The sequence below is a fragment of the Sprattus sprattus genome (assembly GCF_963457725.1).
Source record: "Sprattus sprattus genome assembly, chromosome: 20".
Taxonomy (NCBI): Eukaryota; Metazoa; Chordata; class Actinopteri; order Clupeiformes; family Clupeidae; genus Sprattus; species Sprattus sprattus.
The window spans coordinates 9,586,017-9,612,027 of NC_137918.1; the positions used below are offsets into that span (position 1 = coordinate 9,586,017).

Below are 26,011 nucleotides of genomic sequence, written 5' to 3' on the forward strand. Positions count from 1 at the left end.
ATTGTTGTCTACACACACAACCACACACACACACAACCACACACACACACACACACACAAACAAACAAACACACACACAAACAAACAAACACACACACACACACACACACACACACACAAACACACAAAAATGCATTTGAAGTTTTTTTGTTATTTTTATGAAATAAAATGGTGCTTCAAAGTGTGTGTGTGTGTGTGTGTGTGTTTTGGCATCTGCATGTTACCTCTAAGGACATTCAGGGCTCCCTCCACACTCCCAGTGTGCAGGTAAAGTTCTGTTGCCATGGTGATGAGGCAGCAACGTGAGGCGTCATCCTCACCACCAAAAACCCCCTTCATCACAGAGTAACATGGATGTTGCTCAGACAGTATCTCCACAATCTTCTGTCCCTGAAAAACACACAAGTTTGGACACCCAAATGGACCACTCACTCTGACAGGCCTTGACTTCTTACGTTTTAATCATTAAAAAAATTCTCTATTTTCAGCTTTAGATGTCTAATAAATCCGAGACAGTGGCATTGTAGAGTAGACATAAACTGATACCTTGCTCCATTGCTGGTTCTTGTAATAGTGGTTCAGCACAGAGATTCCAATCCTGCCCAAAAAGCTTCGGGCCACTCCTTCATCTGATACCTGATTGGACACTGTACACACACACACACACACACACACACACACACAGCAAACACAGCAAACACAGAAGGAGATGACTAAAGCAGATTGAATGTAGCCTAAACCCAATATGACACTTAATCATGGCTCTAAGTTAGGATTTTAGTCTGTGACCAGACCATGACCATGACATGGTTGGCATTCAGATCATTCACTACCACAGCACACAAAGGTATGTGCAATTAATGGTCATTACAAAATGGTTGTGTGCATTAAGTTGTCCAACAGCACTGAATGGAAATGCTACAAGATTGTTGTGCGCTTTAGACCGCACTAAGATCAAGCAGCGCTTCCACATCACATCACAGTGCCAGGCAACCTGTACCTGCTTCAGCGAAGCAGCTGTAGGGTAGTGTGTGTGACTGAGAAGGCTCCCCCAGCAGTGCGCTGGCCACACACACACAGATTTTCAGCAGGTGGCTGGGGGTGCAAGGACTGGCACACATGTGCAGGAACACAGCGGCCATCTGTCTCCAGTCCTCCTGCTTCTTACACAGCTACACACACACACAAGTGAAAGTGAAAAGTGAAAGTCACACACAGAAAGGGATTCAATGATCATCTCTACCTCCAAAAGTACTACTGTTATCCAAAAGTGACTTAGAAAGCATTATTTAAGTTCAAGTTCAATCTAAGTTCAAACAATGACATAATTGGGTATCTTTATGGGTGAACACACTTCTATGATCACATTAATGAGAGAAACTGACCTCTAGATCGATAAAAGCTTGTGCTATGTTCACCACCTCAGAGGGATTATCACAGATGTTGGCCAGCGCCCTAGAAAAAGAAAAGAAACAGAAAGAAAAGAAACAGGCCTTTGTAAACACAAGCAGAAAAAAAATGGCAAAATGAGATGATCTGGGTCTGGAACTCTCCTTGGCTTTTGGTAATCAGAAGTAGATGCACTGACCGATCTACCCTTTTTCAGCTTGATTGGCCAATAAGTCTCAGATATATCCGATTCTGGGACGGTTAAACATGTTAGATAAAGTGAGATATACTGCAATTGATTTTTTGTTGGATTTTAAAATCATACATTCGTACATTAAAAGCTCTGTCCAGTAACCTGGAAAAGCTTTAGAAATGTAAGTTATTTAAAAAAAATCAATGTTTTATTTGGAATGTACAATTGAATTTTCCATCATAGAAAAGTTGTTTGTGTATGCTGTCAAGTATAGTCCCTAGAAAGAAAGAAATTTGAAAACGGCAGGTCAGACCTAAAAATCAGAAATGGCTGCACAGCTCATCAGAAGTTGGCAGTTTTACTCTGCGTCAACCAATCACAAATCTCCCAATGTGATTCCTAAGAAAAAACAATCGATGAACTCTGAACAAGACACAATACTGTACAGCAATGTTTCACAGCAAATACTAATATAGATCATACAGGTCTGCATATATGCCTCACCTGCATTTGACAGCGATGAAAAGGTCCATCTGTGTTTTGGGGGCCTTCAAAAACACCAGACACTTCTGCAACCTCTCACACTGATCCAAGGAGAACACACAGCCGGCCTCAACCACCTACACATACACACACACACACACACACACACACACACACACACACACACACACACACAAACACAAAACTGCATTATTCCAAACACAGCCCATAACAAACAAAAGCATCTATTATCTGTGTGTATGTGCCCAAGTTTGAACCATACTGAAGGCTTTGTCTGAATATGAGTAAAGATGACTGTTTATACGTGTGTGTCTACACTATTCTATACCAAGCTCTTGACCCAGGCTAAACATCAGCTGAGGGTTGGTCCCTTGGGTCAATAGCCTAAGAGAAGAGTAGGCCGATGCTATGACTATGCTATGCTATGCCGTGACTGCCTGGGTTAAGGGTAAGTTCGTGTTTTGTGATTCATGTTTAACCCTGGTTGCGTGGGGGAAATGTATCCCTGTTATTAGATAGCTGATGCAATGGGTGGCAAATGCATGCTGAACATTTTCTCACAACAATATAAAACAAAAAGCTAGAAACAACATACAGCAGAAAAACATTCAAACTACATATAAGGAGAATTAGATGTAGGTATGTGCATGTGATTTGTAACGGTGTGTGTTCACCTTGGAAATCAGGAATACAAGCTTGGGAACAGTATTATGGAGCATCCTGTCACAAGCATGCTGGAAAACAGCTAACACACATTCAGATGGAGGCTGTTGAGGAAGGGTCAAAGGTCGAAGGTCAAAGGAAACTCAGAAAGGGGAAGTTACTCAACATTATAAATGGACAGGCCCAATCCCAGTTCCACACACACAAACCCGTATATTGTGTTTGAGCAGCAGGTTGAGGACATGGAGTGTTTCAGGTAGATAGGACAGTCTGAGGAGCGACGACACAAGTCCAGTCACCACCTGAACATTGAAACACAAGCCAGGGGTACACATCTCATAGTAGTCTGCAAACAGGTCCACTGGGGAAGAGAGAGAGGGGGAAAACAAATTACATTTACAACATCACTATGCAGGCACCTGACATGACATTCACATGACTGCCATGGGGAAATAAAATAAAATGAATAAATAACTAAATTCAAAAATTCAAAGCCCAGTTGTACTACCCTGTAGATTTCCAAGAACAGCCGAAAAAGTTTGGCTTTGTGGACATTTACGGGGACCCACAGAGTTCTATGGAAATCCTCTAGTTGAAATGCAATGTCACCTCACGCACTGTTAGCTCAATTTCCCTTCCCAACACACCTTTGCCTGTGTGCGGAGTACAATTATGGTAACAAAAGGTCCAGCAGCTGGCAAAATAGAGGGAGATTTAGTAACGGTCAGCAGTGAATCCTGGTCATGTTGCCAATTTAGTATTTTGTTTCCAACCAAGGGACGACTTGTTCAATGTAATACATTGTAGGGTTTCCATGAACGTAAACAAAGCGTGCAGCTGCATACGCGCATGTGTATGTTTTGGTGTGTCAGATACAATGTATGTATGTGTGTGTGTGTGCATGTGACTGTCTCACCAGCACGTTTGACATTCACCGCGTTGTTAGACTGTGTAAACCTCTGCACCGTGACCATGCAGAACTGCGGAAAGGAAGACACAAACATCAGACATGCCTTATAGACCAAACACACTAATCCACTGGCATACTCATCTCTACACATCAGACATGCCTTATAGACCAAACACACAAATCCACTGGCATACTCATCTCTACACATCAGACATGCCTCATAGACCAAACACACTAATCCACTGGCATACTCATCTCTACACATCAGACATGCCTCATAGACCAAACACACTAATCCACTGGCATACTCATCTCTACACATCAGACATGCCTCATAGACCAAACGCACTAATCCACTGGCATACTCATCTCTACACATCAGACATGCCTCATAGACCAAACACACTAATCCACTGGCATACTCATCTCTACACATCAGACATGCCTCATAGACCAAACGCACTAATCCACTGGCATACTCATCTCTACACATCAGACATGCCTCATAGACCAAACACACTAATCCACTGGCATACTCATCTCAACACATCAGACATGCCTCATAGACCAAACACACTAATCCACTGGCTTACCCATGTTTACACATCTGTGCTAATAATAAAAACTGAATACCACCTCTCCTCTAATCTTTGAAATGGCTGACATGGTACGTTTGACTTTTTGCCACTATACGTTATTTCATACCTCTCATTATTGATCATAATGTATCAAAGCAGACCCATAAGTACAATTAAGGGTGGAATTGCATAATACCTTTTCGTCCCCACTTCTTGGCACGTGCAGAAAACCGCAGTTCTTCCTCGAACAGGGGTGATTCTCACTGAAGTAATACTTACAGTACTGGGGACAAGTGCAAGAGAAAGACCAAAGCACAAGAATGAAAACACTGTTACTACTTCAACACGTGTGTGAGGCAGTGGAGTGAATGAAATCAACTTCAAGTGTTAATAGATCTTTTTTCTGGTCGTTGTTGTTTTTAACAGAGATATCTTTACATCTTAGAGAAAAAGCTGGATTCCAGAAAACAGCTTAGTAGTGTCAACATCTGAATCTAAGCAGACTGAATGATACTGGGGGTGCCTTTGTTTCGCCTTTAATCTTGACCTCTTTCTCAGTGATATACACGTCTATTGCCATGACCAAAATAATGATGTGGGTGAGAGAGAGAGTGAGTAGGAGACTTACAGTGTCATACATTGCAGGTCTAGGTGGGCCTCCATTCTTCAAAAGTGTGAAGTTGTCTTTGAATCAAGAATATAATGCATATACATAACTTAATATTAATATTGTATGTTTATACCTGTTGTGCAAGGTTTCGCTGAAAGAGCAATAACCTGTTCTACATGTGTATATGCTTTTCTATGATTAGGCCACAACCAAAGAAACATATTTCTGAATTCGTACCTGTGTTGCATGTGTTCTGTTTCAGGTTTGAGGGCAGCTTCCTCCTAGTTAAAGCCAAGATATGAAACATGTCAAAAGAAGGACAAACTTGTTATCTCTACATGTTACTGGTTACTGTATGTTACTGCACCATAACGCCTCCTAAACAGATTACATCAGACTGAATCTACCAATGGCTACCACATTATTCTTACATCTTTGGGCTAGCATAGGCCAACGTGGTAATGCTGCTGAGGCAAGGCTAATGTAATCAATCTATGCACTCGGACATCAACATGCTAATAGCAGAAATGAGATAACATCACTGGTTTCGCTTGCCAGCTCTCTTAGTCATGATAAGGACATGCACTAGTCACTGGCACTGCAGCCAGGGATGGTGTTCAAACGTTGTATAAAGGTTGTCATTATGTCACTAAGTGTATCCATAGTAACTTGCAAATGTCTCATTCCTCAATCTGCAATACACGTGTTCATGAAGAGTGGACCTCATGTACAAAATGTTTTTTTAAACATACAATGCTACTGTGCGATCGCAAAGTTTTAGTGCGGGAGCTCACTGAAACACAGCATCTTCATGAAGTATTACATGTCGTCCAACAAGGTCACTTACCCTGGGTTCCAGCCTGAGTTCCAATCCTTGCCGTTACCATCACCATCACCATCAGTCCCATTCTCCTAACACACACAGGAACAGGTGAGTGAGTGAGTGAGTAAGTGAAACTAAACCTTCCTACTAAACTAAAAACATGTTTACATAAAACCAAAGCGATGTTCCAACTTTGCCACAACCGTGTAAGTGTAACAGTATAGTGCAGAGATATGACTCCAAATCCTATTGTTTTATTTATTCTGAAGTGAGCCCATCTTGTTGAAGTACACAGTAATACATGTTTCTCTTGTACAGCACTATTTCTGAGTGCAAGTTGCAAAGGTTGACATAAATAAACACATGTAAAGATTAGACTGCTTCCTATGAAATGCATTTCATCCTCATGCACAAAACCATTCATCTCTTAATTCATTAATCTAGCGCCATTTTCTTTCTCCATTCTTCATGGTGTGTTGTGAATGCTAGATAGGCATTCACATACCTCCAGCAAAACAAACATGTCCCCAACCTGAGTCCAACTGCTGCTGGGTAAGGATGGTACCCTTCTTGTCATCGGGTTATTAGGGGTGCAATCCAGTGCATTCTCTAAAACATAAATACATCATTCATCAACTTCCAACATTTCCCACATTCAAATATTTGGAGCTCATTACACATCTAAATGTGTTCAATAAAATACATTTATCTACTGAAATTCTAAACCTTAAAGCAAAAGCTCAGACGATGTTTTGATATAACTGATTATATACTCACTTACATTTCTGGTGAACAAATGTTTGATACAGACTCAAAGTCTGTAAGTCTGAGCATATACAACATATCCTAGTCAAAATGACTACAGAATATCTTCAGAAATATATGCAAATGAACTCATTTTGCATTACCAGAATATTGTAATACCTATCATTTATTTAATGGTTACTGAACAAATGAAAAAAACTTGCATGAAATTAAAAAAATACTTAATGTAACGTGGACAGAATTATTGGCACCCTTTACTAATATTTTGCAATTGTCTAGTAGCTTTTGGAATAATGTTTTTTGATAATAGCATTTCTGACATTGGATGGTCATTTTCTGAATCCAAAAATGCAATGTTTTCAGTATTAACACACTCCCATGACTTATTATGAATGTTAGCATATAACAACTGACACAAGTGGAGAGGAGCAACCTCTGTGCAACAGGCTGTATGGAAAGCAAATGAAAATTAGTGTTAGTATCAGTTAGTAGTGAGACCTACCCTCAAACGGAAGATTGGTTTTCTTCACCTCTGCCTTGCCAGTTGGCTCTTTTAAACATCTAAAACACAAAACAACATCTGAATTTCAGGGTAATTTACAATCAAGTAAAAACTCAAGAGTAAACCTGTATATTTGAAGTGGGGATGCTTTAACAGACATACATACACGTACCTTTCAGTGTCAGAGAGTATCGTTTTTTCTTCGCAGATGGCTGGCTTAGAGAAGTTTTCTATAGTCCATGTCTGGACTGGTGTGTCCTTTTTCTCAGTTATCATGGACCCATAGAGATCTGGGTCATCATCTATCACGTCCAACACGATTGCATCCTGCTCATGTACTTGGAGATAATTCGTGGTGTCGTCAAAGGCACCAGCAGAAGGAGAATGGCTTGGTGAACACAAGGGATCCGGCCTCTCGCACATTACTTCAATACTGCCGAAAATGTCTTCATCAACGTCATCAACCTCTTCATCATCTTCACTGTCCTTTTCTGTAGAAAGGTCATCCTCACTGGAGGTGGTGGACTGAGTGTCAAACGCCGCTCTTCCACCCATCTTCCACGACTCACCATGGGGAGGACCCTGGCCACGTCCCAGAGCCGAAGACAGAGTTTCTTGTTCTGCTGGTATGGGCTTGTTGGGGATCCTTTTGAGCCACAGATTGTGTGCGCTTTCTGACACTTCACTCCCACTTGCTAATCCAGACACAGTGACGTCATGGTAAGTTTGGTGAAATATTAGAGGCCTGCAGGTTAGGGGTTTGCCCCGGGCAGCTGATGATACCACCTCACTCTCTTCCTTCAGAGATGGGACAGCAACTTGCTCACTTCCCACTTCCCTTTTAGTCATACTCTCAGTGTTCTCTCCATTTTGCCTTGATTCCTGAGAGCTCACATGAAGGTTCCGTAGAGATTCAGAGGCATCTCCAGCTGAGCTCCGCCGTGGTGACATCACAAAGGGTGGTGGATCGTTCCGGTGAAATGGCCAGGTTATGTACGTGCGTGAGCATAGGTAGCGATTTCTCCTCAAAAATACCTGTGTCCTCTGGCAGGTATTGACCTCAGATGGTACAAACAAATTGTCTTTTGTATCAGTAGTGACTTTAAATAACTCATCTCTAATCTGTCTCTTCCTTTTTCTTGAAATATCATCCTGCCGCTTGTTACTGTTTGATTTATTTTTGGTCTGCCACTTAGTGGTCGGCTCAGAATCAACTGCTGCTGGAAAGGAAGACCCTGATCCACAAGTGGACGAGCTAAGAGGGCCGTTCTCCGATTGGCAGAAACTGCTTGTTCTGGCATTCCCATCTTCAAGGAGCTCCTGGCACATGAGCGCTAAGATTTGCCTCTTGAAGCAGTGCACACCGCTCCTCTGCCTGAAGGGGAAAAGGGCCGGAGGGAGGTAGCAGGAAAAGTGATGTGAAACCTCAAACACTCGCCCTATGTCACACAGATTCACCTTAGGATACCTACTCAACCAGATCACCAGTTTTCCGTGCTTGTACTCAGACTTCGTAGAGGACAGCTGGTCTTCCGGCTCCTTCAGACAGACGCTGCTTACTTTGGGCACCCTACGGCGGGCCAGCTTCCTTGTTCTCACAGGTGGGGTGTACTTAACGACACCACACAAGGCGCAGCAGACTTTTCTGAGATCTATCAGTTTCTGTCTACTCCTCAAACGTCGTGACAAGGTCGATCTCATGGAAGGTGGCTGGCAATGCCTTTTTTCTGGGTCACATTAGTATCTGCAAAAAGAGATGTCAGCTATCGTTTAGATTCACTACTTTACCAGAGTCACCCATCAGTTATATCCAAATGATCAGTGGGGTTGGTTAGATCTTCGGCCAGATTAAATAACATTACATAACCACCTCTTACTAGCATTAGCTTATCCAATTCAGCAACTTAAATAAATGTACTTCTCACATTTCATTCCATTCAAAACACTGAAATAGCTGAACTGAATAACTGAATTATTCACACTTAAGAAAATGTATTCTACAGAAGGTACAACATTCAGTTTTATAAACACTATCTTTTCCATGACCGCGTCAGGCTGTGGCTTCGTGATGATGTACACACACACACACACACACACATACACACTTTCTTTGCTGTTGTGTCTGTCACTCCTACAAAACATGGAATACACAAGTGTCAACTCCTGTTTCTATCAAGTTCAAAATTCACAAATTAATGTCACCTAATTCATAAATGAATTTCCTGATTCACATATAAATGTCAAACCTTTCACAAATGTAAACATCGCTATACATATTTAAAGACTAATGAACGTGCATTTACAAACTGGTCGAAATGTAAAATGACGGTTGTTCGTCTATTTTGTGTTTGACTTACAGGTGGTCTTGTTAAACCAAAAACGGATCGGACAGTGAAATTCCCTCATGATGGAACGTAACACTTACTTTTTAAAACCAGGCCTGTTATTTTGTGCCAGTAAGCATTTTAGGGGGCTTAATTTAGTTGTGCATTGTTGTTATTTTGGACAGAATACCCTTCCATAACCATGGGTCTTATACAACCAGTTGCTAACTTTGGGTTCTTCCAACTTATGTCAAGATGTTGAAATGCAGTACAACGCCAAACGACCTGGACTTTCAAATTAAAAAAAATTCAAACCGGATTTATATAATAATTAATGATTAATGTATTTGGCAATAATGTCATAAACCCACATTTTAAATCCCTGTACTTATTTTATTCCCCAACTCATGCTAGCTTCCACTGCCCACTAAATACCGTGCTTGGCTAGCTTAACTTCATACACATTCACCTCTTGTAAAATCAAGTTAAGCTAGTTAGCATATAGACAGAGTAAATACTGGCCTTTCTTCTATACAAAAAAGGTCTGAAATTATTCGTATTGTGTACTCAACTTACACTTAAACATGAGACTTATTGACTGACGTCCAGTCCCTGCTCTTCCACCTTCTCGCACGATTGCGTGTGATCTGAAATTATCTTGAAGGTATGCTTTCTTTTCCTCTGGCGACTTCAATTTCTATGGTGCAGGTTTTCACCTTGCCATGCGTCCTCTGAAGGTTCAACTATGGCGTCACATCGCCCATTACTACATTTCAAACGTGCTTCTTTCTCATAATTCTTCGTATTGTTTCCAAATCCACACCAGCGTATTTTTCTGTGTTTCTGTTTTTCTTTTAAGTGTGAACGTTGTTTTCCCCTCAGAGAGTCCGACGCTTTACTCTTTGGCAGGAGATTGGAAATCATCAATGTGCATTCGTTTAGCTCCCAGGACTTTTTGAATGCATGAACTGAGACTATATATACCAGCTTTATGAAATCAACTCAGGGCCTTTCAGAACAGTCCTTTTTGGGGGGCCTTATTCAGGTGCCTCTGACTGTCTCAATCAAGCCTTGATTATTCATACAGAAACATTAGGACCACCACATCTTGTGAAATTAACACGAATGATGGTTGCATAATTTTTGGCACACATTTTTGGTGCTACTTATCCAATATACACTTTTTGTCAAATTCATGAAGTTGTTCATCAAGGTCATAGTCGTGTCACTTAAAAAAAACTCCAAGACTTGCTTCTACAAATGGGAAACGACCACAGTTAACCAAGCCATAAACGATTTCAGCCAATCAACACATTGCTTCAGGAGCATGGAAAACAGAGTTTTAGATTGGCTGTTGAGCCCAATTATCAATAATCTTTTGCCAGAATCACAGACTTCGCCTCTAAATCATTTAATGAGCATACTTATAATGGTTAAGAGGCATTTATCTTTCTCTCATTGAGCTTTAAAGGTGCAGTGATCATCTTACAACAAATTGAAAATGGTGTTTCCAAACATATCACGGTGATAAAATAACAAACAGCCAATTTCAACAGCTAGACGGTTTGAGTTCTAGCCCTGGAAGCACCCACAAAGGGGAGAGACTCTTCAGATCTGTACAACTTTCAGTATAAAAAACTGCACAAAGCATCCACGTCACATTAATGTGGAAGAAGAATCAGGGAAAATAAACAGTTATTTCAGGAGAATTGTATTAGGCTACCTATACAGAAAATCAGATAAAGACAAGAAAATAAATAAAGTACAAAGCTCAGCGGTACAAGACATGAGTTGTATTAGGGTAATTCTACAGAAACAAATACATTCCTTTTTCTAACATTTAAACTTTGACTGCAGTTGTCTTTACACGTCAATGACATCTTAGTTTTATTATTGATTTATGTATTGTTTTAATTTTTTGTGCATTTATTTTGTTGGCCCTTACTATAAGGAAGGTAACGCCAGTAACAGTAACACCAGGGACAATTTTCATGAAACAAATGTATGTCCATTAAAGACATCTAACCACATGTTGTTAATAATAAAATACTCACTAAGTTGTGTCATTTGATCCATTTGCTCTTTATTTATTATTTCCCTTGCAATTCCCTACTGATGTAGGTAACTTGAGTAACTCCAGGTAAAATGCTGTGTATGAAATGAAAAAATGTCTGATTGTCTGAAAATTGCACAGAATCAATGGAACAACCATATGTCCATCTTGAAAAATCTTTAGGATATAGGAACTCAGTTTTATTTCAGATTAAGGGATTTCAGGGGACCACTAATGTATAAGTTGTTTTGTCATTTCGAGGAAGCATGACACTGCATGCTGCAATTTGAACATGCTGTTGCATTTCAATCAACAGGTTCATGTGGACCAGAAAGACCAGGGACTTCTGGCACGTTGAGGGGCTTCTTGGTGCACAGCTTGTTGATGGTAAATTAACATACAAAAACAAATGAATCTTCAGTATTCTTCACTAAATTGCTGATGCTGGTTCTGTAGTTATATTGGCATGGATAAACAAATAATATTGGTGTTTGTCATGGTTAAACAATATAGAACCAAATGTTTCACCACTGTTCACTTATGATTTCACCATATTCCAACCTCAGGCCATCATACAAACATAAGTGTTTTTTGCTTTTTTTTTCAGTCAGGATTCCTGAAATATACTTGAGTATATTACATATACTTTTAGCCAACTATGTCTTCACTAAACTGACTTTACACATGTATCCTCTCCGCTTCTGGTTTGTACAGGGCAACAGATAGTGGTGATTGTAAGGCTGAAAACCAGTCACAAGCCATCAAATACGTGCAGTCAAACAATAGAGACATATTGGATCTACTATTTGATTCACTCTATTACAATCATTTTGGGAGGCTGTATTCTTCATGTGTTGTCACAAGGAGGTCCTTACTATGAATGGTTGCACCAATGCCCACACTATTTGAGGAGTGGCAGCCTTATCTATTCCCAGAACTTTGAAAGGGAGTCGGAGATAAGATTTAGCATCCATGTTAATGTCAGGAGGCATGCAATACATCAGCTCACCCGGTCACTTCAGCTGCTTAAAAAGACTTAACGGTTTTATACCCGATCATACAGTATGCATCCCTTACTAAAAGTACATTTCATTCTGATTCCAATGTTTTAAAACACCATAAACATAAACACAAAAAGTACTTACCAGTGCTTGATCAAGGGCAAAATCATGCTATTATGCCAGTGGTTGGTTAAACAATATTATCAGCATTTGGTTCAACTAGTGCCTTGTTTGTTTTAGTCATTGCAACCCAAAAGCTGTATGCAGATACACATTTTTCATGAACTGGATTGCTCGTCATTGTTTTCTATTTGGAGCCATCTTCGTACATTTCCACATCTATTTGCTGTTCTGTTCTGCAGTTTTAACATTGGTTCCTCTATGTATGTAATATGAAAAATATAATATGATAAATGTGACTTGAATCACTCTTCCTTCAATGGTATAAGAGTATCACTAGCTTTTTCCCTCATTATTCACACTTGTCAGGGAAAGCCATAGCTACACTATATTTGCACTCCTCTACACCAGTCTCTACCGTGTAAAGTAGCTCATATCATACTGGGTCCTTTTACACAGACTGTGCCCTCTCCTGTTCCATGATGTGGAAAGCCCCATAAGACGCTTACACAGGAACTGATCTCCAGATGTGCCCTTTTGTAATTTACTGAAGTTGCAGCAAAAGATAAATAAAATTTGGTGCACGCTTGTAAAATATTCAACTTCAGCTGCCATTTTCTTGCTGACCAGTAATGTTCGTTCAGTCCAAGAGCCTTCAGAGCTACAATAGGCATTTTGAATGCTGAAAGTGTGTACCGGTCTCCATATGTACCATAATGCTGGGAGAAGGAAGAGGAGGGGGTAAAAAGACACTAGAAGACAGAGAATCAATTAAGATTTTTATTGTTGTTAGAAATGCTCACTGCTTCTTATTTGCAACCTTCTGCAGCTTCCTGACTTCAACCTTGATGATCTTGTTCCTCTGCAAACCCAAAACAACAGATATGTTAGTATGGACATCAATGCAAGGGGACCCTTAATAAAACTCAAGGGACAAAGACAGCTACAAAAATAAGGGACTGTACATCAAACTCATTTTAAAGCCAAGCAATACAGTATTTAATGCAATTCTGTGCTTGTTACAATTCATGTGCCCTGCACTCAAATGGCCTGAAGTTATGCTCAGCACCTTTTTGAAAAAGTATTTTGCTCCAACATTCATTACTGCACCCCATGAAAATACTCATCTCTTGCATAAAGCTACCCATATCAAACAGGCTGAGTAAATGGAAATCGCAGGTAAACCACCCCTTTAATATAGTTAACCATCCCTTTAATGCATTATATAGTTACACTGGCATCACAGGTGAACTATCCCTTTAATATATATATTATAGTTACTTTGACTAAGAAAAATAAGTCTCAAGTGCTGAGAAGTACAAACCATTTTCTTGGCCTTCATAACCTTGAAACGGTCAAAGTCGGTCATCTTTGCCCTCTGTTGAGACATGAGCAAAAGATCAGAAAAAGAACACCTCCATGAAGCATCCACTCACTCAGATTCTACCAGCCATGTCCAATGTGAATTGGTACTCCATGCAGAACTTAAAAGATTGGTCTTTTCAGTTTAAAACAAATTCTTACAACTCCTCCTATACCTTTTGAGCACAGTATTGTTTCCAAAAGCCATTACTGCCAAATTTGCATGTAAACATATCTACAATCTTAATTCACAAAGTGATTTCCATAGCTTGGATAGGGTGGTGAGCCCATAGTTTGACTTATTTGCTACTAGAATAAGTTTAAATTGGTGACCAGAAAGGCATTTGCCCTCACTTAATTTTACAGCCAAGTCTTTTCTTCTGCTGACCAGTTATTCCATTGATTGCTTTGTATAGCACCAGCAAATCTCCCAAAGCTATTTATAATCTGGTATTGCTCATAAATATAGTAACATGACAATGACATATCAAGCGAAGAGGTCTAAAGTCATTTTGAAACTTGTTCCAAAGCAGTCAGTGGGATCGTTACCTTTTGTCTGGCTTCAATCTTCTTCGCCCAGCTACTCTCCACCCACTTCTTGTCGACCTCTGCTTTTTCCCAGGCACGCTTCACAAACTTCTGGCGAGCACTGAAACAAACACAAGAAGAAACCATTACACACTTGAGTACCGCATGGCCAACCTGCACAACCTAAAGCACCTCAGCATGCAGGGTGGGAGTAAATTTACATTACTGGTGATCATAGTTTATAGGGGTGTAACACCAATAAGGTGTCACTAGTATATTTGGGGACTTGGTTTGCCTTGAACACATTGACATTATAGCCTACAGCATTAGCCTCTCTTCTTTTCAGGTCATTTTATTTACATTAGGCAACTTGTGAATTTTGCCCTATGACTGTCTGCTATCCGTTCCTTAACTTGTCATGGAGATGGTTTGGGAAATGGAGATGGTTTGGGTAATGGCGCCCTATCGGCTAGCTCACTTTTGCTGCTGGAAGTCTCGGACCAGAGCATACACTCCCTGCCTTAACGGAACAATAATATAAATATTGTCTCAATATAAACAATGGTGAGTTACAGCTATAGTCAATCACGTCTTTGAATGTGTGCCCATTCAACCATTTTTATACATAAGCCAACACTATATAAACACCAAAAAAATACATGTATCAATGAAAAGAAATACCCCCAAAGTCCAACAAGCAATAGAAACTAAATAAACTAGAAAATTACTAGCTCCTTTGTCACAAACTTTGATTTCAATCTTGATTATTCATATTAATGTAGAACTCTTTCTATTAATGATTTCAATCAAGATTGAAATCAAAGTTTATTTCTAAGTTTATTTCAATCTTGATTATTCATATTAATGTAGTACTCTTTCTATTAGAAAGAGTTCTACATTAATATGAATAATCAAGATTGAAATCAAAGTTTGTGACAAAGGAGCTAGTAATTTTCTAGTTTATTTCGTTACTGAGGTTACTAGACACAGGTCTATTCCTGTAGTCAGACACTTAGTCACATTATGAGGCTGTCAGTAGTGGAAAAACTCTATGGCACGGATGCATTGCACATTGGATTACATTGTTAGCCGTTTTGTAGATGCATAGCGTTCAAATTCAATATTGAACCGATTTCAAACTAAAATTGCCCTCAGTAAAAGTTTGGGCCAAAAAAGATGTAAAAACTAAATAAAAAAAATAGGGCACAGGTTGAAAAATCCTTACACTCCCCTTTAAGAAATATTTGTCCATTACATTCAAGTATTGTCATTTCAGGGGTGTCAAAAGGGGCCGAGCCTTTGATCATCTAGAATCTCTCCAGTGGAATAATGTTCCTACTTCTGTTCAGGATGCTCACCTGTGTGCAACTTTGATGACGTAGTCTGTAAGCTGCATGCACTTGAAAGGCATTGACTGCCTCTTCACGCCAGTGCAAGGACCATCCACAAGGGCCTGTCAAACAAACACATCACAGTCACTTTCCTTGCTCAAAGACACCATAGGTCAACACATTTCTACTGGGGATTTTCACTAAAAACATAAAAAAGGGTCAACTAATATAAAATGAAAATAATTCATAGCATGCTAAAAAAAAAACACCCCCTTTATATGGAGATATAATATGTTAGAATGACTGCGTTAGAATGAATGAGCAGTCACTTTACTTACCCTGTTTTGGTCAATGACATCGACGATTGCCACCAGTTTACCCTCATGGGGCCCGAAGGCAACGTAGGCGACGCGGCCGATCTCAACGTAGCGCTTGAACACCTGGAAGAAGCAATCTGGAGTCAGACATGGTAAGAGCCAAAGTGACAACACAGGCCCTTAACTACCCTGCATGATGGAGGGCTGGTCCGTCAGCTGATGTGGAAAGGTTATGTGTCAACGTGAGTAACATTGCCATTATCAAATTTTGTATTTCTTCACAACGTGCATAATAACATGGTCTTTTTAACCCATCCCTTTGCCATCTCACAACAGCATGAAGTCAACCCAATATTAGCATAGCAGGGCTAATTCACAACTTTGATCACGATCTTTGCATGCAGTTCCAATTGCACCGATAATAACTAACAGGTAGCCTATTCCCATCAAACACAAACGCATGCACACCGAGACCATACTTCAGCTTCGAGTTAGTCTTAAGTTTGAGAATAGCCTGTTCCACATTAGCTAACGCTAGCTTAGATGCTAGTAGGCTAATGCTAAAAATCCACTTTCTGTTGAAGAGCTACATCAACTTTAGGCCACAAAAACGTTGCCCTATGCGGCCATTCCTTTTGTATGTCTAGATTTGATTTTGTGATGGGGCAGCGTTAACCGATTTCACCGAGCCAAGCCTACCATGACAAGACACCACACAGCAACACAGTGAATAGCTTGCTAGTAAACTGAATGGCTAGCTGGTTCCACGACCACGTTTCGGGGAAACATACAGTACGTCAACTACTCCCAAAACTTTCAACAGATTGACTAGGGATTATTCGGTAATTCTAGCAACAAGAGTAAAATTCCGACAGTTAACGGTCATATACATAAGGTGTATTATGTGTAGAAAGCAATAGTATTGTACATTTCAAGTAAAACAACATATATTTTCAGCGTGAAACGTCGAATGCCTACCATGTCTGCAGTCCGAGATCAGAAAGAAAGAGGCTACTTCCGTTCAGTGTAGATACTCCTTCCGCCTTCAAAATGAGCGTGCGCAGTTAGCGACAAGTCCTGAACGAACGATGAAGGAGCTTCTGCACAACTGCAATTATTGATGAAGTGTGGCTTGTAACATTTAACACATTTTTAGAACTCGGTTTCAGCGTTGGCCCATATTTTGATTACAGGGGCTAATCTTTTAACAACATTATCTGCTCCAAAATCGCAAATCTCATTAGACAATATAACTGTATCTTAGCACTCGCACAAGACTCACGTTCATTTTATAATTTAGAACCTAGAATTTCCTCTGTAGGCCCTAACGCTGTGCCCTAGCTGCTACCCTTCCCCTTTCATTTACTGCGGAACCTTCAACTACGGTTTTCTTTCATTGTCAATCAACCCTTCTGTTATTCTCTTATTTAACAGCTAACAACTCAGTTTCTAGATTCCCTAATTTTTGCCGAATACGTGCACGTGACCAATTTCTTTTATGGTCAAAAATATGATTTTTTTTCAAGTGGCTGTACGTGGCCAGGACATTTCTCTCGGCTCTGATGCAGTCATTACCAGGACATTGTAATTTTCATCTCGTGTAATTCACCCAGACAGTAAAAAAGAATCTACCAAGGCGCATTGGCCCTTGGACACACATCCATAAAACCAATTGAATGGTCCTCAAATCACAAGTTGAAAAGTGATAATTACATAGCCCTTTATGCTCCTGAATCAAATAGATGATACTGACACTATTAAACACAGAGGCTATAGTCATGTATCCAAGGCTTAAGTAAGTATACTAATGCTTTACATTTTAAGTATTTGCCTTCCAACTTACTAGCTAGCTGATTCATTCATTTTTTCTGTCTTCTACTCATGGTTAATGACAAAAGTGATAGAAGTGGACTCATTTCAGCACATGCTGGACACAGAAATACTTAGGCTTCCCAATCAACAGCGCAATACACATAATACACATGAAGAAACATTTTCTCAGCTGTGGGCTCAGACAAAAGGGCTGATGTTTCAATAAAAGTTTAATGATAACATTCAAGCTATGATACAAAGGTAAAATGAATGTAAAAGGAATTCATGGTTGTCTTAAAAAGGACAGAGATAAAAATGGAACAAACATGTGCACAGAAATGAGGTCAATGGCTTCCTACAAACGACTCATCATAGTTTCCCAGACTGGACACCTTCTTCAGTGATCGGCGAGGTTTCGGTTTGAAGATGGGAGAGCGGAGAAACTTTGTGTCTGTGAACTTATCACCACGTCTCAGCTTCCTGTAGAGACAAAATTAGAAAAGGAGAGCCATGGTCAGGGTCATTACTTTTCATTATTCTTAAACCTAAGAACTCCATTATGTGTAGGGAAAAGTTGCCTGTAGAAGCTGAACCCAGATCAGTTTGAAACACTGTGTCTGCTCCATCTACTGCTCATTGTTTTCTAGAGTTCCATGTGTATTTTCTATGTCATGACACCATTGGGGGTGGGGGTGTCAAGGTTTGGACTAAGTTATAGTGCAGACATGTTGTTTAGGTTATCTTTACCCTAAACGCTAATTTGTCCAGAAGGTCTTCAAAATTTGAAAATATAAATATATTTTTTTTTTTATATCTATGAGAAGGCAAGATTTTATCTATTTAAGAACATATACAAATGTCCTGAATCTGATATGGGACCATCAACACAAAGGCATACGACACGGAGAGGCTTACGAGCTGATTGAAGGCTGCCTGTAGTCAACAGCAGCGGTGCATCTGCGCTTGCGGATGACGGGGGAGTGGACAGTGACCGGGCGGTCCTGAGCAAAGGGGAGGGCACGACGTGTTGCCGGGGAGAGATTGGTCATGTCAGTCAGAGCCACGCCAACAGCCGACCGGACCGCTATTCCACCTGCAGAAAACACAACAGAGGGTGTGCTGTAACAAAAACGCCACTACCACAAATTGAAAATCAAATAATATGGAGGGTGACATGAAATGAAAAAAATGTATGAGTTAACAAACTCAAGAGCTCATTAATGGAACAAGAATGAGTTGAATAAGACTGTTTCCATTTCCATCTTGGCGTCGATTTCTTTGCAATACCTTGCTTTTGATATATGGTGCCTAATTTTGACTGAGCTCTTTTGACCCAATAGTGGTTCTTAGAAGGTGTATGGATATGGGGCTGACGAGCCAGCTGGTAGGTCCTGCTACTTCTCTACTAGGCTAGTAAGTGTGTACTTACGTTTGCTATAAATCTGTCGATTAATTTGATTATGTTTGAAGAACTAAAGAAGTGCTCTGTCTACCTCTGAAGAGCTTAAACACTTAATTTAGCATGGAGTACCCTTACAATAATGGATACTGATAAGAACAAATGGTCCTTGCCTGCACATCTCCTGTATTTTAATAACGGTTTTTCTCTCTTCAGACCCATAGACTGGCTTCGGCTTGTCAGTCCACATAGCGGGTCCCCAACCAACAGCAGCTCCTCTTCCATATCAGAAAAAACATCTGGCATCTGAGGCTCCAGCTCTTCTCCTTCCAGGATTTCTGAAAGATACATTTATTTCACACAAAGATAAATTAAAGGCTAAGCAGTGATATGTAGGACAGTTAGGATCTGTATATTGGGGTCTTAAATGAAACGAAGTGGTTGAGTAGGTGACTAGACATACCTATACTTGAGGCCTCACTGTGCTCTGACAGATCAAGTCTCTCAGAGTAAACGAACACTGGAGAATCGGGAGGTGATTCTGAGCAAGGAGACTGCTGAGGCTGGATGCCTGTGCCAGTGGATTCTGGGACTCGCACTTCTTTGCAAGAGGATTCTGTTAGGGCAGTGGTGGCTTCAGTCCTCATTTCTGAAACTAGTACATTAAATGGATTTATTAAACAATGACCAGATTGCAAGTTCCAAAGCTGTTAAATCTAAGTGACCATGTCACTTGTCAGAACAATGTTCTGGCCACCATTCACTTTCCTTTGAAAAGAGTTAGTGAGCCACATTTTGAAACTGAGTTTAATGTAACCACCAAGCCTTTTAGGAATACATCAGAAATGTGTGCCTACCTGTCTGGGGCTGGGGCTTGATGTCGACTGTGTGGGTCTGGGGCTTGATGTCCACTGTGTGGGGCTGGGGCTTGATGTCCACGGTATGGGCCTGGTCATTCTTCCCTTGTTTAGCCCCCTGGAGCGCAGCGTTCCTCTTTGAACGTGCCCGTCTGGGGGGACTGTTGTTCTCCTGCCTCCTGTTTGCCCTCTTTTTAGGGATGTACAGGCTGTCGTCTCCCTCCTCATCCCCAGACAGAGAGGTGTTAGTCTGCGGAGTGTCTTCTTGAGGTGGGTCCTGAGCTCCTTCAGTCTCGCGCTCATCTGTCTTGGGCCCCCCTCTAAAAGGGGTTGTGTGAACTGCTTCTTCGCAGTCAAAGTCAAACGTGTCATTCATGTTCAGGGAGGAGTTGGGGTTGGGGCCTTGGTGTTTCTGATGCTTGCTACGCTGTGTGCTGCGGCTGCCATTGCGATCTCGGCTCTTGGAGCGTGCTCGGGGCTTGTTGTTTTCCCAGGGCCTTTTCATCGGGGCAACAACCACTTTACGGGTATGCGGCACCGCCTGCAACGACCTCCCCCTCACTGGGCAAGGGGGATCGGGGATCTGTGCTGGCGGTTGATTCACCTGGGGAGAGGGCTCAGATGTCTTTTTGGAAGCAGCCTGTTTGGGGCCTCGCCGTCTTTTCTTGGGCGGCTCGGGGGTGTGGCGCACCTTAGTCTGTACATTGCTCGGTTCAGTCTCCAGCATCTCATTGCAGTCATGAAGTCCAGTGTCCTCCTCCGTCTCCTCTTGAGTTTTAGCCAGTCCAGATTCTGGGTTCTGAGGGCCTGCAGTCTCCGTGGCAGCTCGAGGTGAACTAGCAGGGTCAATAAATGACCCCCGTCCTTCAGCTCTACGCCGACGCCTTATACCAACATTTGGCGGTAACTGTGACGATTTGTTGTCATGGTAATGAGAGTCTTGAGGGTAAAAACACACAAACACAGAGGGACAGATGTAAAAGTTGTAGAAGTGACATTTTCACATACAGAAACTGCTCCGTGTAATGGTATCATTTGTAATGCTAATGTCTCCCTCTTCATAATCTGCTAAATGTAGCAGGGGACAAAATGGGAGCAAACTAAATCCATGATATTATATTCTTCTGACAATATCGATGAATCTCACCACAAGAAAAGTTATGCTATTTTACAAAATAGAAACCTTGTAAAAGTGCACTGTCAACCCAGCCAGTAACTGTTAAAGGTGTTATTTGCTGCTAATTATAATTGTGTTGAATGACTGCTATGGTTATTTGATAACGATCAACGATAATGATTCATTTTATATAAATTCGTTTTGAACGGTCCTGAGTCTGAAAAAAAATGTGTTGCTATTTGTTGTTACTGTATTGATAATGTACAGCAAGCACAAATATCGCGGTCTTGATATTTTATCCCACCCTTACTTGTTGGTGTTTTTATGATAAGGTGACTGTATGGAGACATGCCCACAGCTTAAAGTTGAAGTGAAATGGTCAACATCCACTCTATGTCAGTCCACCAACGTGTCTATTTCTATTGTTTCTGGTGTAGAGTCAAGTAGGCTTTACTAACATTCTATTGCTATTAGTGAAAATAACAGTGTTATCAGTATGTGCTCTACAAAGTCAACCGCAAGGCCCTTCCTGTATTCTGAAGGTTTCTGTTATTCAGCCCACCCATACATATCCATCAGGTTCAGGCTGGGTTTAGAAATACTTGCCTACACTCGCATATACTTTAAGGCGTATTTTAAACTTGTTCTTGTAGAGATGGTGTGTTTTAGCTTGAAGGTTGTCAGGATGACAATTTCTTCCCCCTACCTGTGCTGACAGCCTCAGGTGGTTGTGTTGCCATGTCTTCAGGATACAAATCACGCCCTGCTCCTTTCTCAGACCCCAATAGACAGCTGCAACACAAAGCACAAAACGTTCAGAAAAATAAGGCTATGTTGAAGCAAATCTAGTGAGGAACTGCTGTGTACAAAGGTAGGCAAAGGTAAGTCTAGAACTGAACACAAGGTTTCCTCAAAAAACACAGGATTTTTGTCTGAAACAATCTGGTTTTTCATAAACTAAACCTTGTATACTGTACACACATACATACCTGTATGCGTGTCTATTAAAGGTTTGGTATCTGTACATACATACCTGTATGTGTATGCATCACATTTGCCAGAATGTTTTCACACCATAGCTGCTAATAACCACAATAAACAAACACTGTAATGTGCTGACCTGGAAGAGGAAGAAGAGCCAGGGTCCAGCTGACGCGGCTCAGGGGTGGAACTCTAAAGGAAGGGACAAAGACCCATACTAGTGTAAATAATGTCTGGAGTCAATGACTGAAGAAAATCCCCATTTCAATCAACAACCAAAGCGATTTCAACATGTTAATTTGCCAACTTGTAACTGACCTGCGTTGTGAGGGGAGTTCGTTTCAGTAACAGCAGATGAAAGAAGAGGGCCTGTCTTTCTCGTTTCAGCTGCAGTATTACCCCCTGGGCTTGCCGGACTTTGTCCCTCTCAGCCTCTAGTGCAAGGGCCAGCCATTTGTTGTTCTCCTGCACACCCTTTAGCACAGTTGGCCTCACCTGAACTGAACCACAGACAAATGCATACATAGATAGATAGATGGATTGATACTTTATTAATCCTGAGGGAAATTTAGGTTAATATAAACATAGAAACATCTTTGGGAAATATTTTTTTGGCAATATTTACGATTACATATCAGTCGTCATGAAGGAGGACACTGTGGCCTTATTGTTGTGATAGCATATATCAAAGATTTGTATCTCACCATTTGTTTTAGTTTTGGGCTTCCCTCTGTTCACAGCGCAGGCGCTTGCTAAGCGTTTGTTTCTCTTCTCCTTCATCTTCTCTTTAATGTCATCCAGACTCTGCTGGAAGGACTTTTTCTGGGGCTGCGTCCCCCGCTCTCGTGCCATGATTGTACCGAACCAGCTACAGACATGAAGTGCAACATTAGGGTCAACCTGTCCTTACAAAACCTGTATCAGCAATGTTGTGCATTCTGCCTGTCTAAATTCGCTAGCAACTTACACAAATCTTAAAGGAAGGCGTGTCACTTCTAAAGATGTCAAAGCATGCCGTCATCAATAGATGATAAGAATTCATTTATGTAATATTATCACCCCCTGTGGAAAATGAAACAGCCCGTTGTTTGGTAGCAAGCTAGCTATCCATTCGAGATCTTACTATGGTATATAAACGAATAAATGTTAAACTGATGCAAACTATGCTAGCTGTTGTATACTATCTAAATAGCTAATTGGATAGCATAGTTCATGACATGTAGAATGTTAACCAATACCGAGGCAATTTAACTGTGTCTGCTATACTATCTAAATAGCTATGTTACAATCATGTTGATGATTGTGTATACTACAAGCTAGTAATCCTAAGGTTAAAAGTCAAGCCTACGGTTCTGGTTAAACAAACCTAGTAGCTAACGTTAGCACCTAAGTTCTCGAATGGATAGCTAGCAAGCTACCAAACAACGGACTGTTTTTCCTCACAGGGGGAGAGAAGTCCAAACGTTTTTGTCGCCAACTTAACGCTTACCACAGTTGTTCTACAATCGGCAGTCGTTAGTTTATTTCTGATCAATATTATGTCCACCAAGAGAGTCTGTGAAAACAGTAAACAACCTGTCGTTCACCTCCTTCGATTCTTTTTTCTTCCTGGCTAGCTAGCAAGAAACAATTTTGAATTAGGTGCAGTGCGACCTCATTGGTGGATGGATGTAATACGTCATTTCCAGGTAGCGTGTGACATCTGTACCCCAACTAGCTAGGTTGAATGGACGACAGTCTGTCAAGGGAGCTGCAGACATGTTAACTTCAGAGACTTGTCCTAGAATGGAGTCTGATACTAACCAATAGTCCAGTCTAGATCTATGTAAAGCATTAGGTTGAAAGCAAGAAAACATAATTGTATTATTATTATAATGTCTCCATGCATCTTATATGTAATTTATGAGACAAAATTGATGAAATAGCTGGGGTTGTGGTTCTGTCCTCTTGGAAGAGATCTGTCAAACCAATCATCATTCAACAAGTTCATATAACCCCCTACTACATTTTCGCATTGGTATAACAGTTTGCATATTTGTGTGGTTGGATAATGTGACCCCAAGGTCAAACCAGTCTCGCTTCGCTCTGGAGCTCCAGTCTGTGAGCAGTGCAGCGCAGCGGGGCCAGGTGGATGTGCTCAGGTCTATTGATGATGAATACACACCCTCCATATTCAAGGTCAGGCCTCACTCCAGACTGTCAATGCAGTGCTATCTCTGACCATTCCAACATTAGGTTTGTTCAAAATCTGTCAGGATTTGGATTCTGTCACTAGTTAAACATTTTGGACACATAAACATTAACAAGCATACCTACATTTCAAACTTTGACCCATAGATTTAAAATTCAAAAAAGTTTTTTTTACTTTTTCCGGTATATGCCCCATATTCCCCATCTAAACAGAAAAAAACATTTGTAGCTTGAAGAGAATGTGTAGCCTACATGCACTTTTAACCGTTTAATGTAAATAAAATCAGAAAATTCAAATAAAGTTTGAATTGTCCTGGCCTGCCCCTGGTTTGATATGTTTACATGATGAAAGAAGCTCTAGTGGTGGCCTTCCTTTTACAGACAAGAGCTTGAAGTGCTATAAGATGAATGTGTGTGTGCTGGTCACTAATGCTCGGCCATGTTCCTTGTATCTCAGGTGTCTCAGTGGGTCTCGTCTCCCAGCAACGCCTCCTCCACAGTTCTGGAGTACACCCAGTGGAAGCCGGTGGCCTATCGGACAGCGCATCCCAAATTTGAGGATGCCACTCCCTGCCGACATTCCAACCCTGTCCCTGTCTCTCAGTTGCCACCCTCCGGGTGGGTCCGAGCATTCTTCAGAGACGGGCAGCAGACATCTGCACTTAACATCACTTTCAGATCCCTTTTACAACGTCACCAACTACCTCAGCTGGTGGGTCACACACCGGAGTCCCCTTGGATACCGCTTTATCTCTCTTTTACTGTCAATTACTTTTACTGCGGGCAGCCGTGGCCTACTGGTTAGATTTTCAGGCTGGAAACCGTAGAGTGGGTGGCTGGTTCGATCCCCGACCAGTAGAAAAAAAGGTGGGCGGGGGAAGTGGTAGACCACTGCTCTCCCATGCCCACATCCACGGCTGAAGTGCCCTTGAGCAAGGCACCTAACCACTGCTCCCCGGGCACCGCCAAAGGCAGCTCACTGCTCCGGGTTAGTGTAACTTCACTTCACTGTGTGTGTGTCACTGGGTGCTGTATGTGTCACTTCCCTGGATGGGTCAAATGCAGAGGTTGAATTCAGAGTGTGTGTGTCTACACCACCTCTGCCATAGAGTCACTTTCATTAGCCATACTATTTCAATAAGAACTTGAAGGAATTATGTTTTCACAAGTTTAAGGCATCTTTTTCTCATCTCTCTCTCCCCATCTCTGTCTCCCCTCTTCCTCCATCTCTCCCGCAGGTCTATGTTGGTGGGGTTGGGTCCTCCCCCGCTAGACTCTTTCTCTCCACTGGTGTTGAGCATCATGGCCGTGGGGCTGGGGACTCCCCTGGCCCTCATCCTCTTCGGGGGGGCTGGGGCCTGCATCTTCAAGAAAAGCCAGCATCCACAGGGCTATGAGCCAATCAACTAGGACTATTCACTTGAAGACATGCATCTTCACTTGCGCACACACACACACACACGTGCACACACACACACACACACCCCAAAATTGGGATGTTGGGCATTTCAGTTGAGAATTTATAGGTCATATCTTTGCATAGAAGCTTTATTCTGCTTGGTTAATGTGTGAGGATATCCTTTTTTTCTGGCAAGCAAGTTTAGCCTTAATTTGATTTCTGTGTGAGGAGCATTATTCCTCATATACTGCCTAATTATACAAGATCTACGCAATTTCTGCTC

The 26,011-nt window shown here is 41.2% G+C and overlaps 3 protein-coding genes across 3 annotated transcripts; 1 reads left to right on the plus strand and 2 right to left on the minus strand.

Moving 5' to 3' along the window:
- Positions 1–13,201: 13,201 nt before the first annotated feature.
- rpl14 (ribosomal protein L14) lies at positions 13,202–17,006 on the minus strand. Its single transcript, XM_080858846.1, has 6 exons — positions 16,952–17,006; positions 15,995–16,096; positions 15,684–15,778; positions 14,347–14,446; positions 13,760–13,813; positions 13,202–13,297 (listed from the first exon to the last, which is right to left on the minus strand). Exons 1-6 carry the CDS (start codon positions 16,952–16,954, stop codon positions 13,235–13,237), a joined length of 417 nt encoding a protein of 138 aa, XP_080714972.1. The 5' UTR covers positions 16,955–17,006; the 3' UTR covers positions 13,202–13,234.
- A 1,123-nt stretch (positions 17,007–18,129) lies between these two features.
- Positions 18,130–22,991, minus strand: sgo1 (shugoshin 1; the record flags this gene model as incomplete). The annotated part of the gene is given in 10 exon segments (XM_080859156.1): positions 18,130–18,265; positions 18,701–18,878; positions 19,358–19,522; positions 19,648–19,891; positions 20,005–20,025; positions 20,028–20,980; positions 21,865–21,950; positions 22,279–22,331; positions 22,458–22,639; positions 22,844–22,991. Coding segments are annotated over 10 exon segments (2,166 nt in total).
- An 874-nt stretch (positions 22,992–23,865) lies between these two features.
- LOC308381562 (glycosylated lysosomal membrane protein-like) lies at positions 23,866–25,739 on the plus strand (the record flags this gene model as incomplete). The annotated part of the gene is made up of 4 exons (XM_080859157.1): positions 23,866–23,899; positions 24,166–24,317; positions 24,787–24,947; positions 25,568–25,739. The coding sequence occupies 4 exons, from the start codon at positions 23,866–23,868 to the stop codon at positions 25,737–25,739; spliced, it is 519 nt and encodes a 172-aa protein (XP_080715283.1).
- Between the last annotated feature and the right edge of the window lie 272 nt (positions 25,740–26,011).

Coding starts and splice junctions, on each gene's coding strand:
- rpl14 (XM_080858846.1), bottom strand. Junction 15,779..15,994: donor ATGTCATTGACCAAAACAGG/GTAAGTAAAGTG, acceptor TTTGTTTGACAG/GCCCTTGTGGATGGTCCTTG. Junction 14,447..15,683: donor GTCATCAAAGTTGCACACAG/GTGAGCATCCTG, acceptor TGTTTGTTTCAG/TGCTCGCCAGAAGTTTGTGA.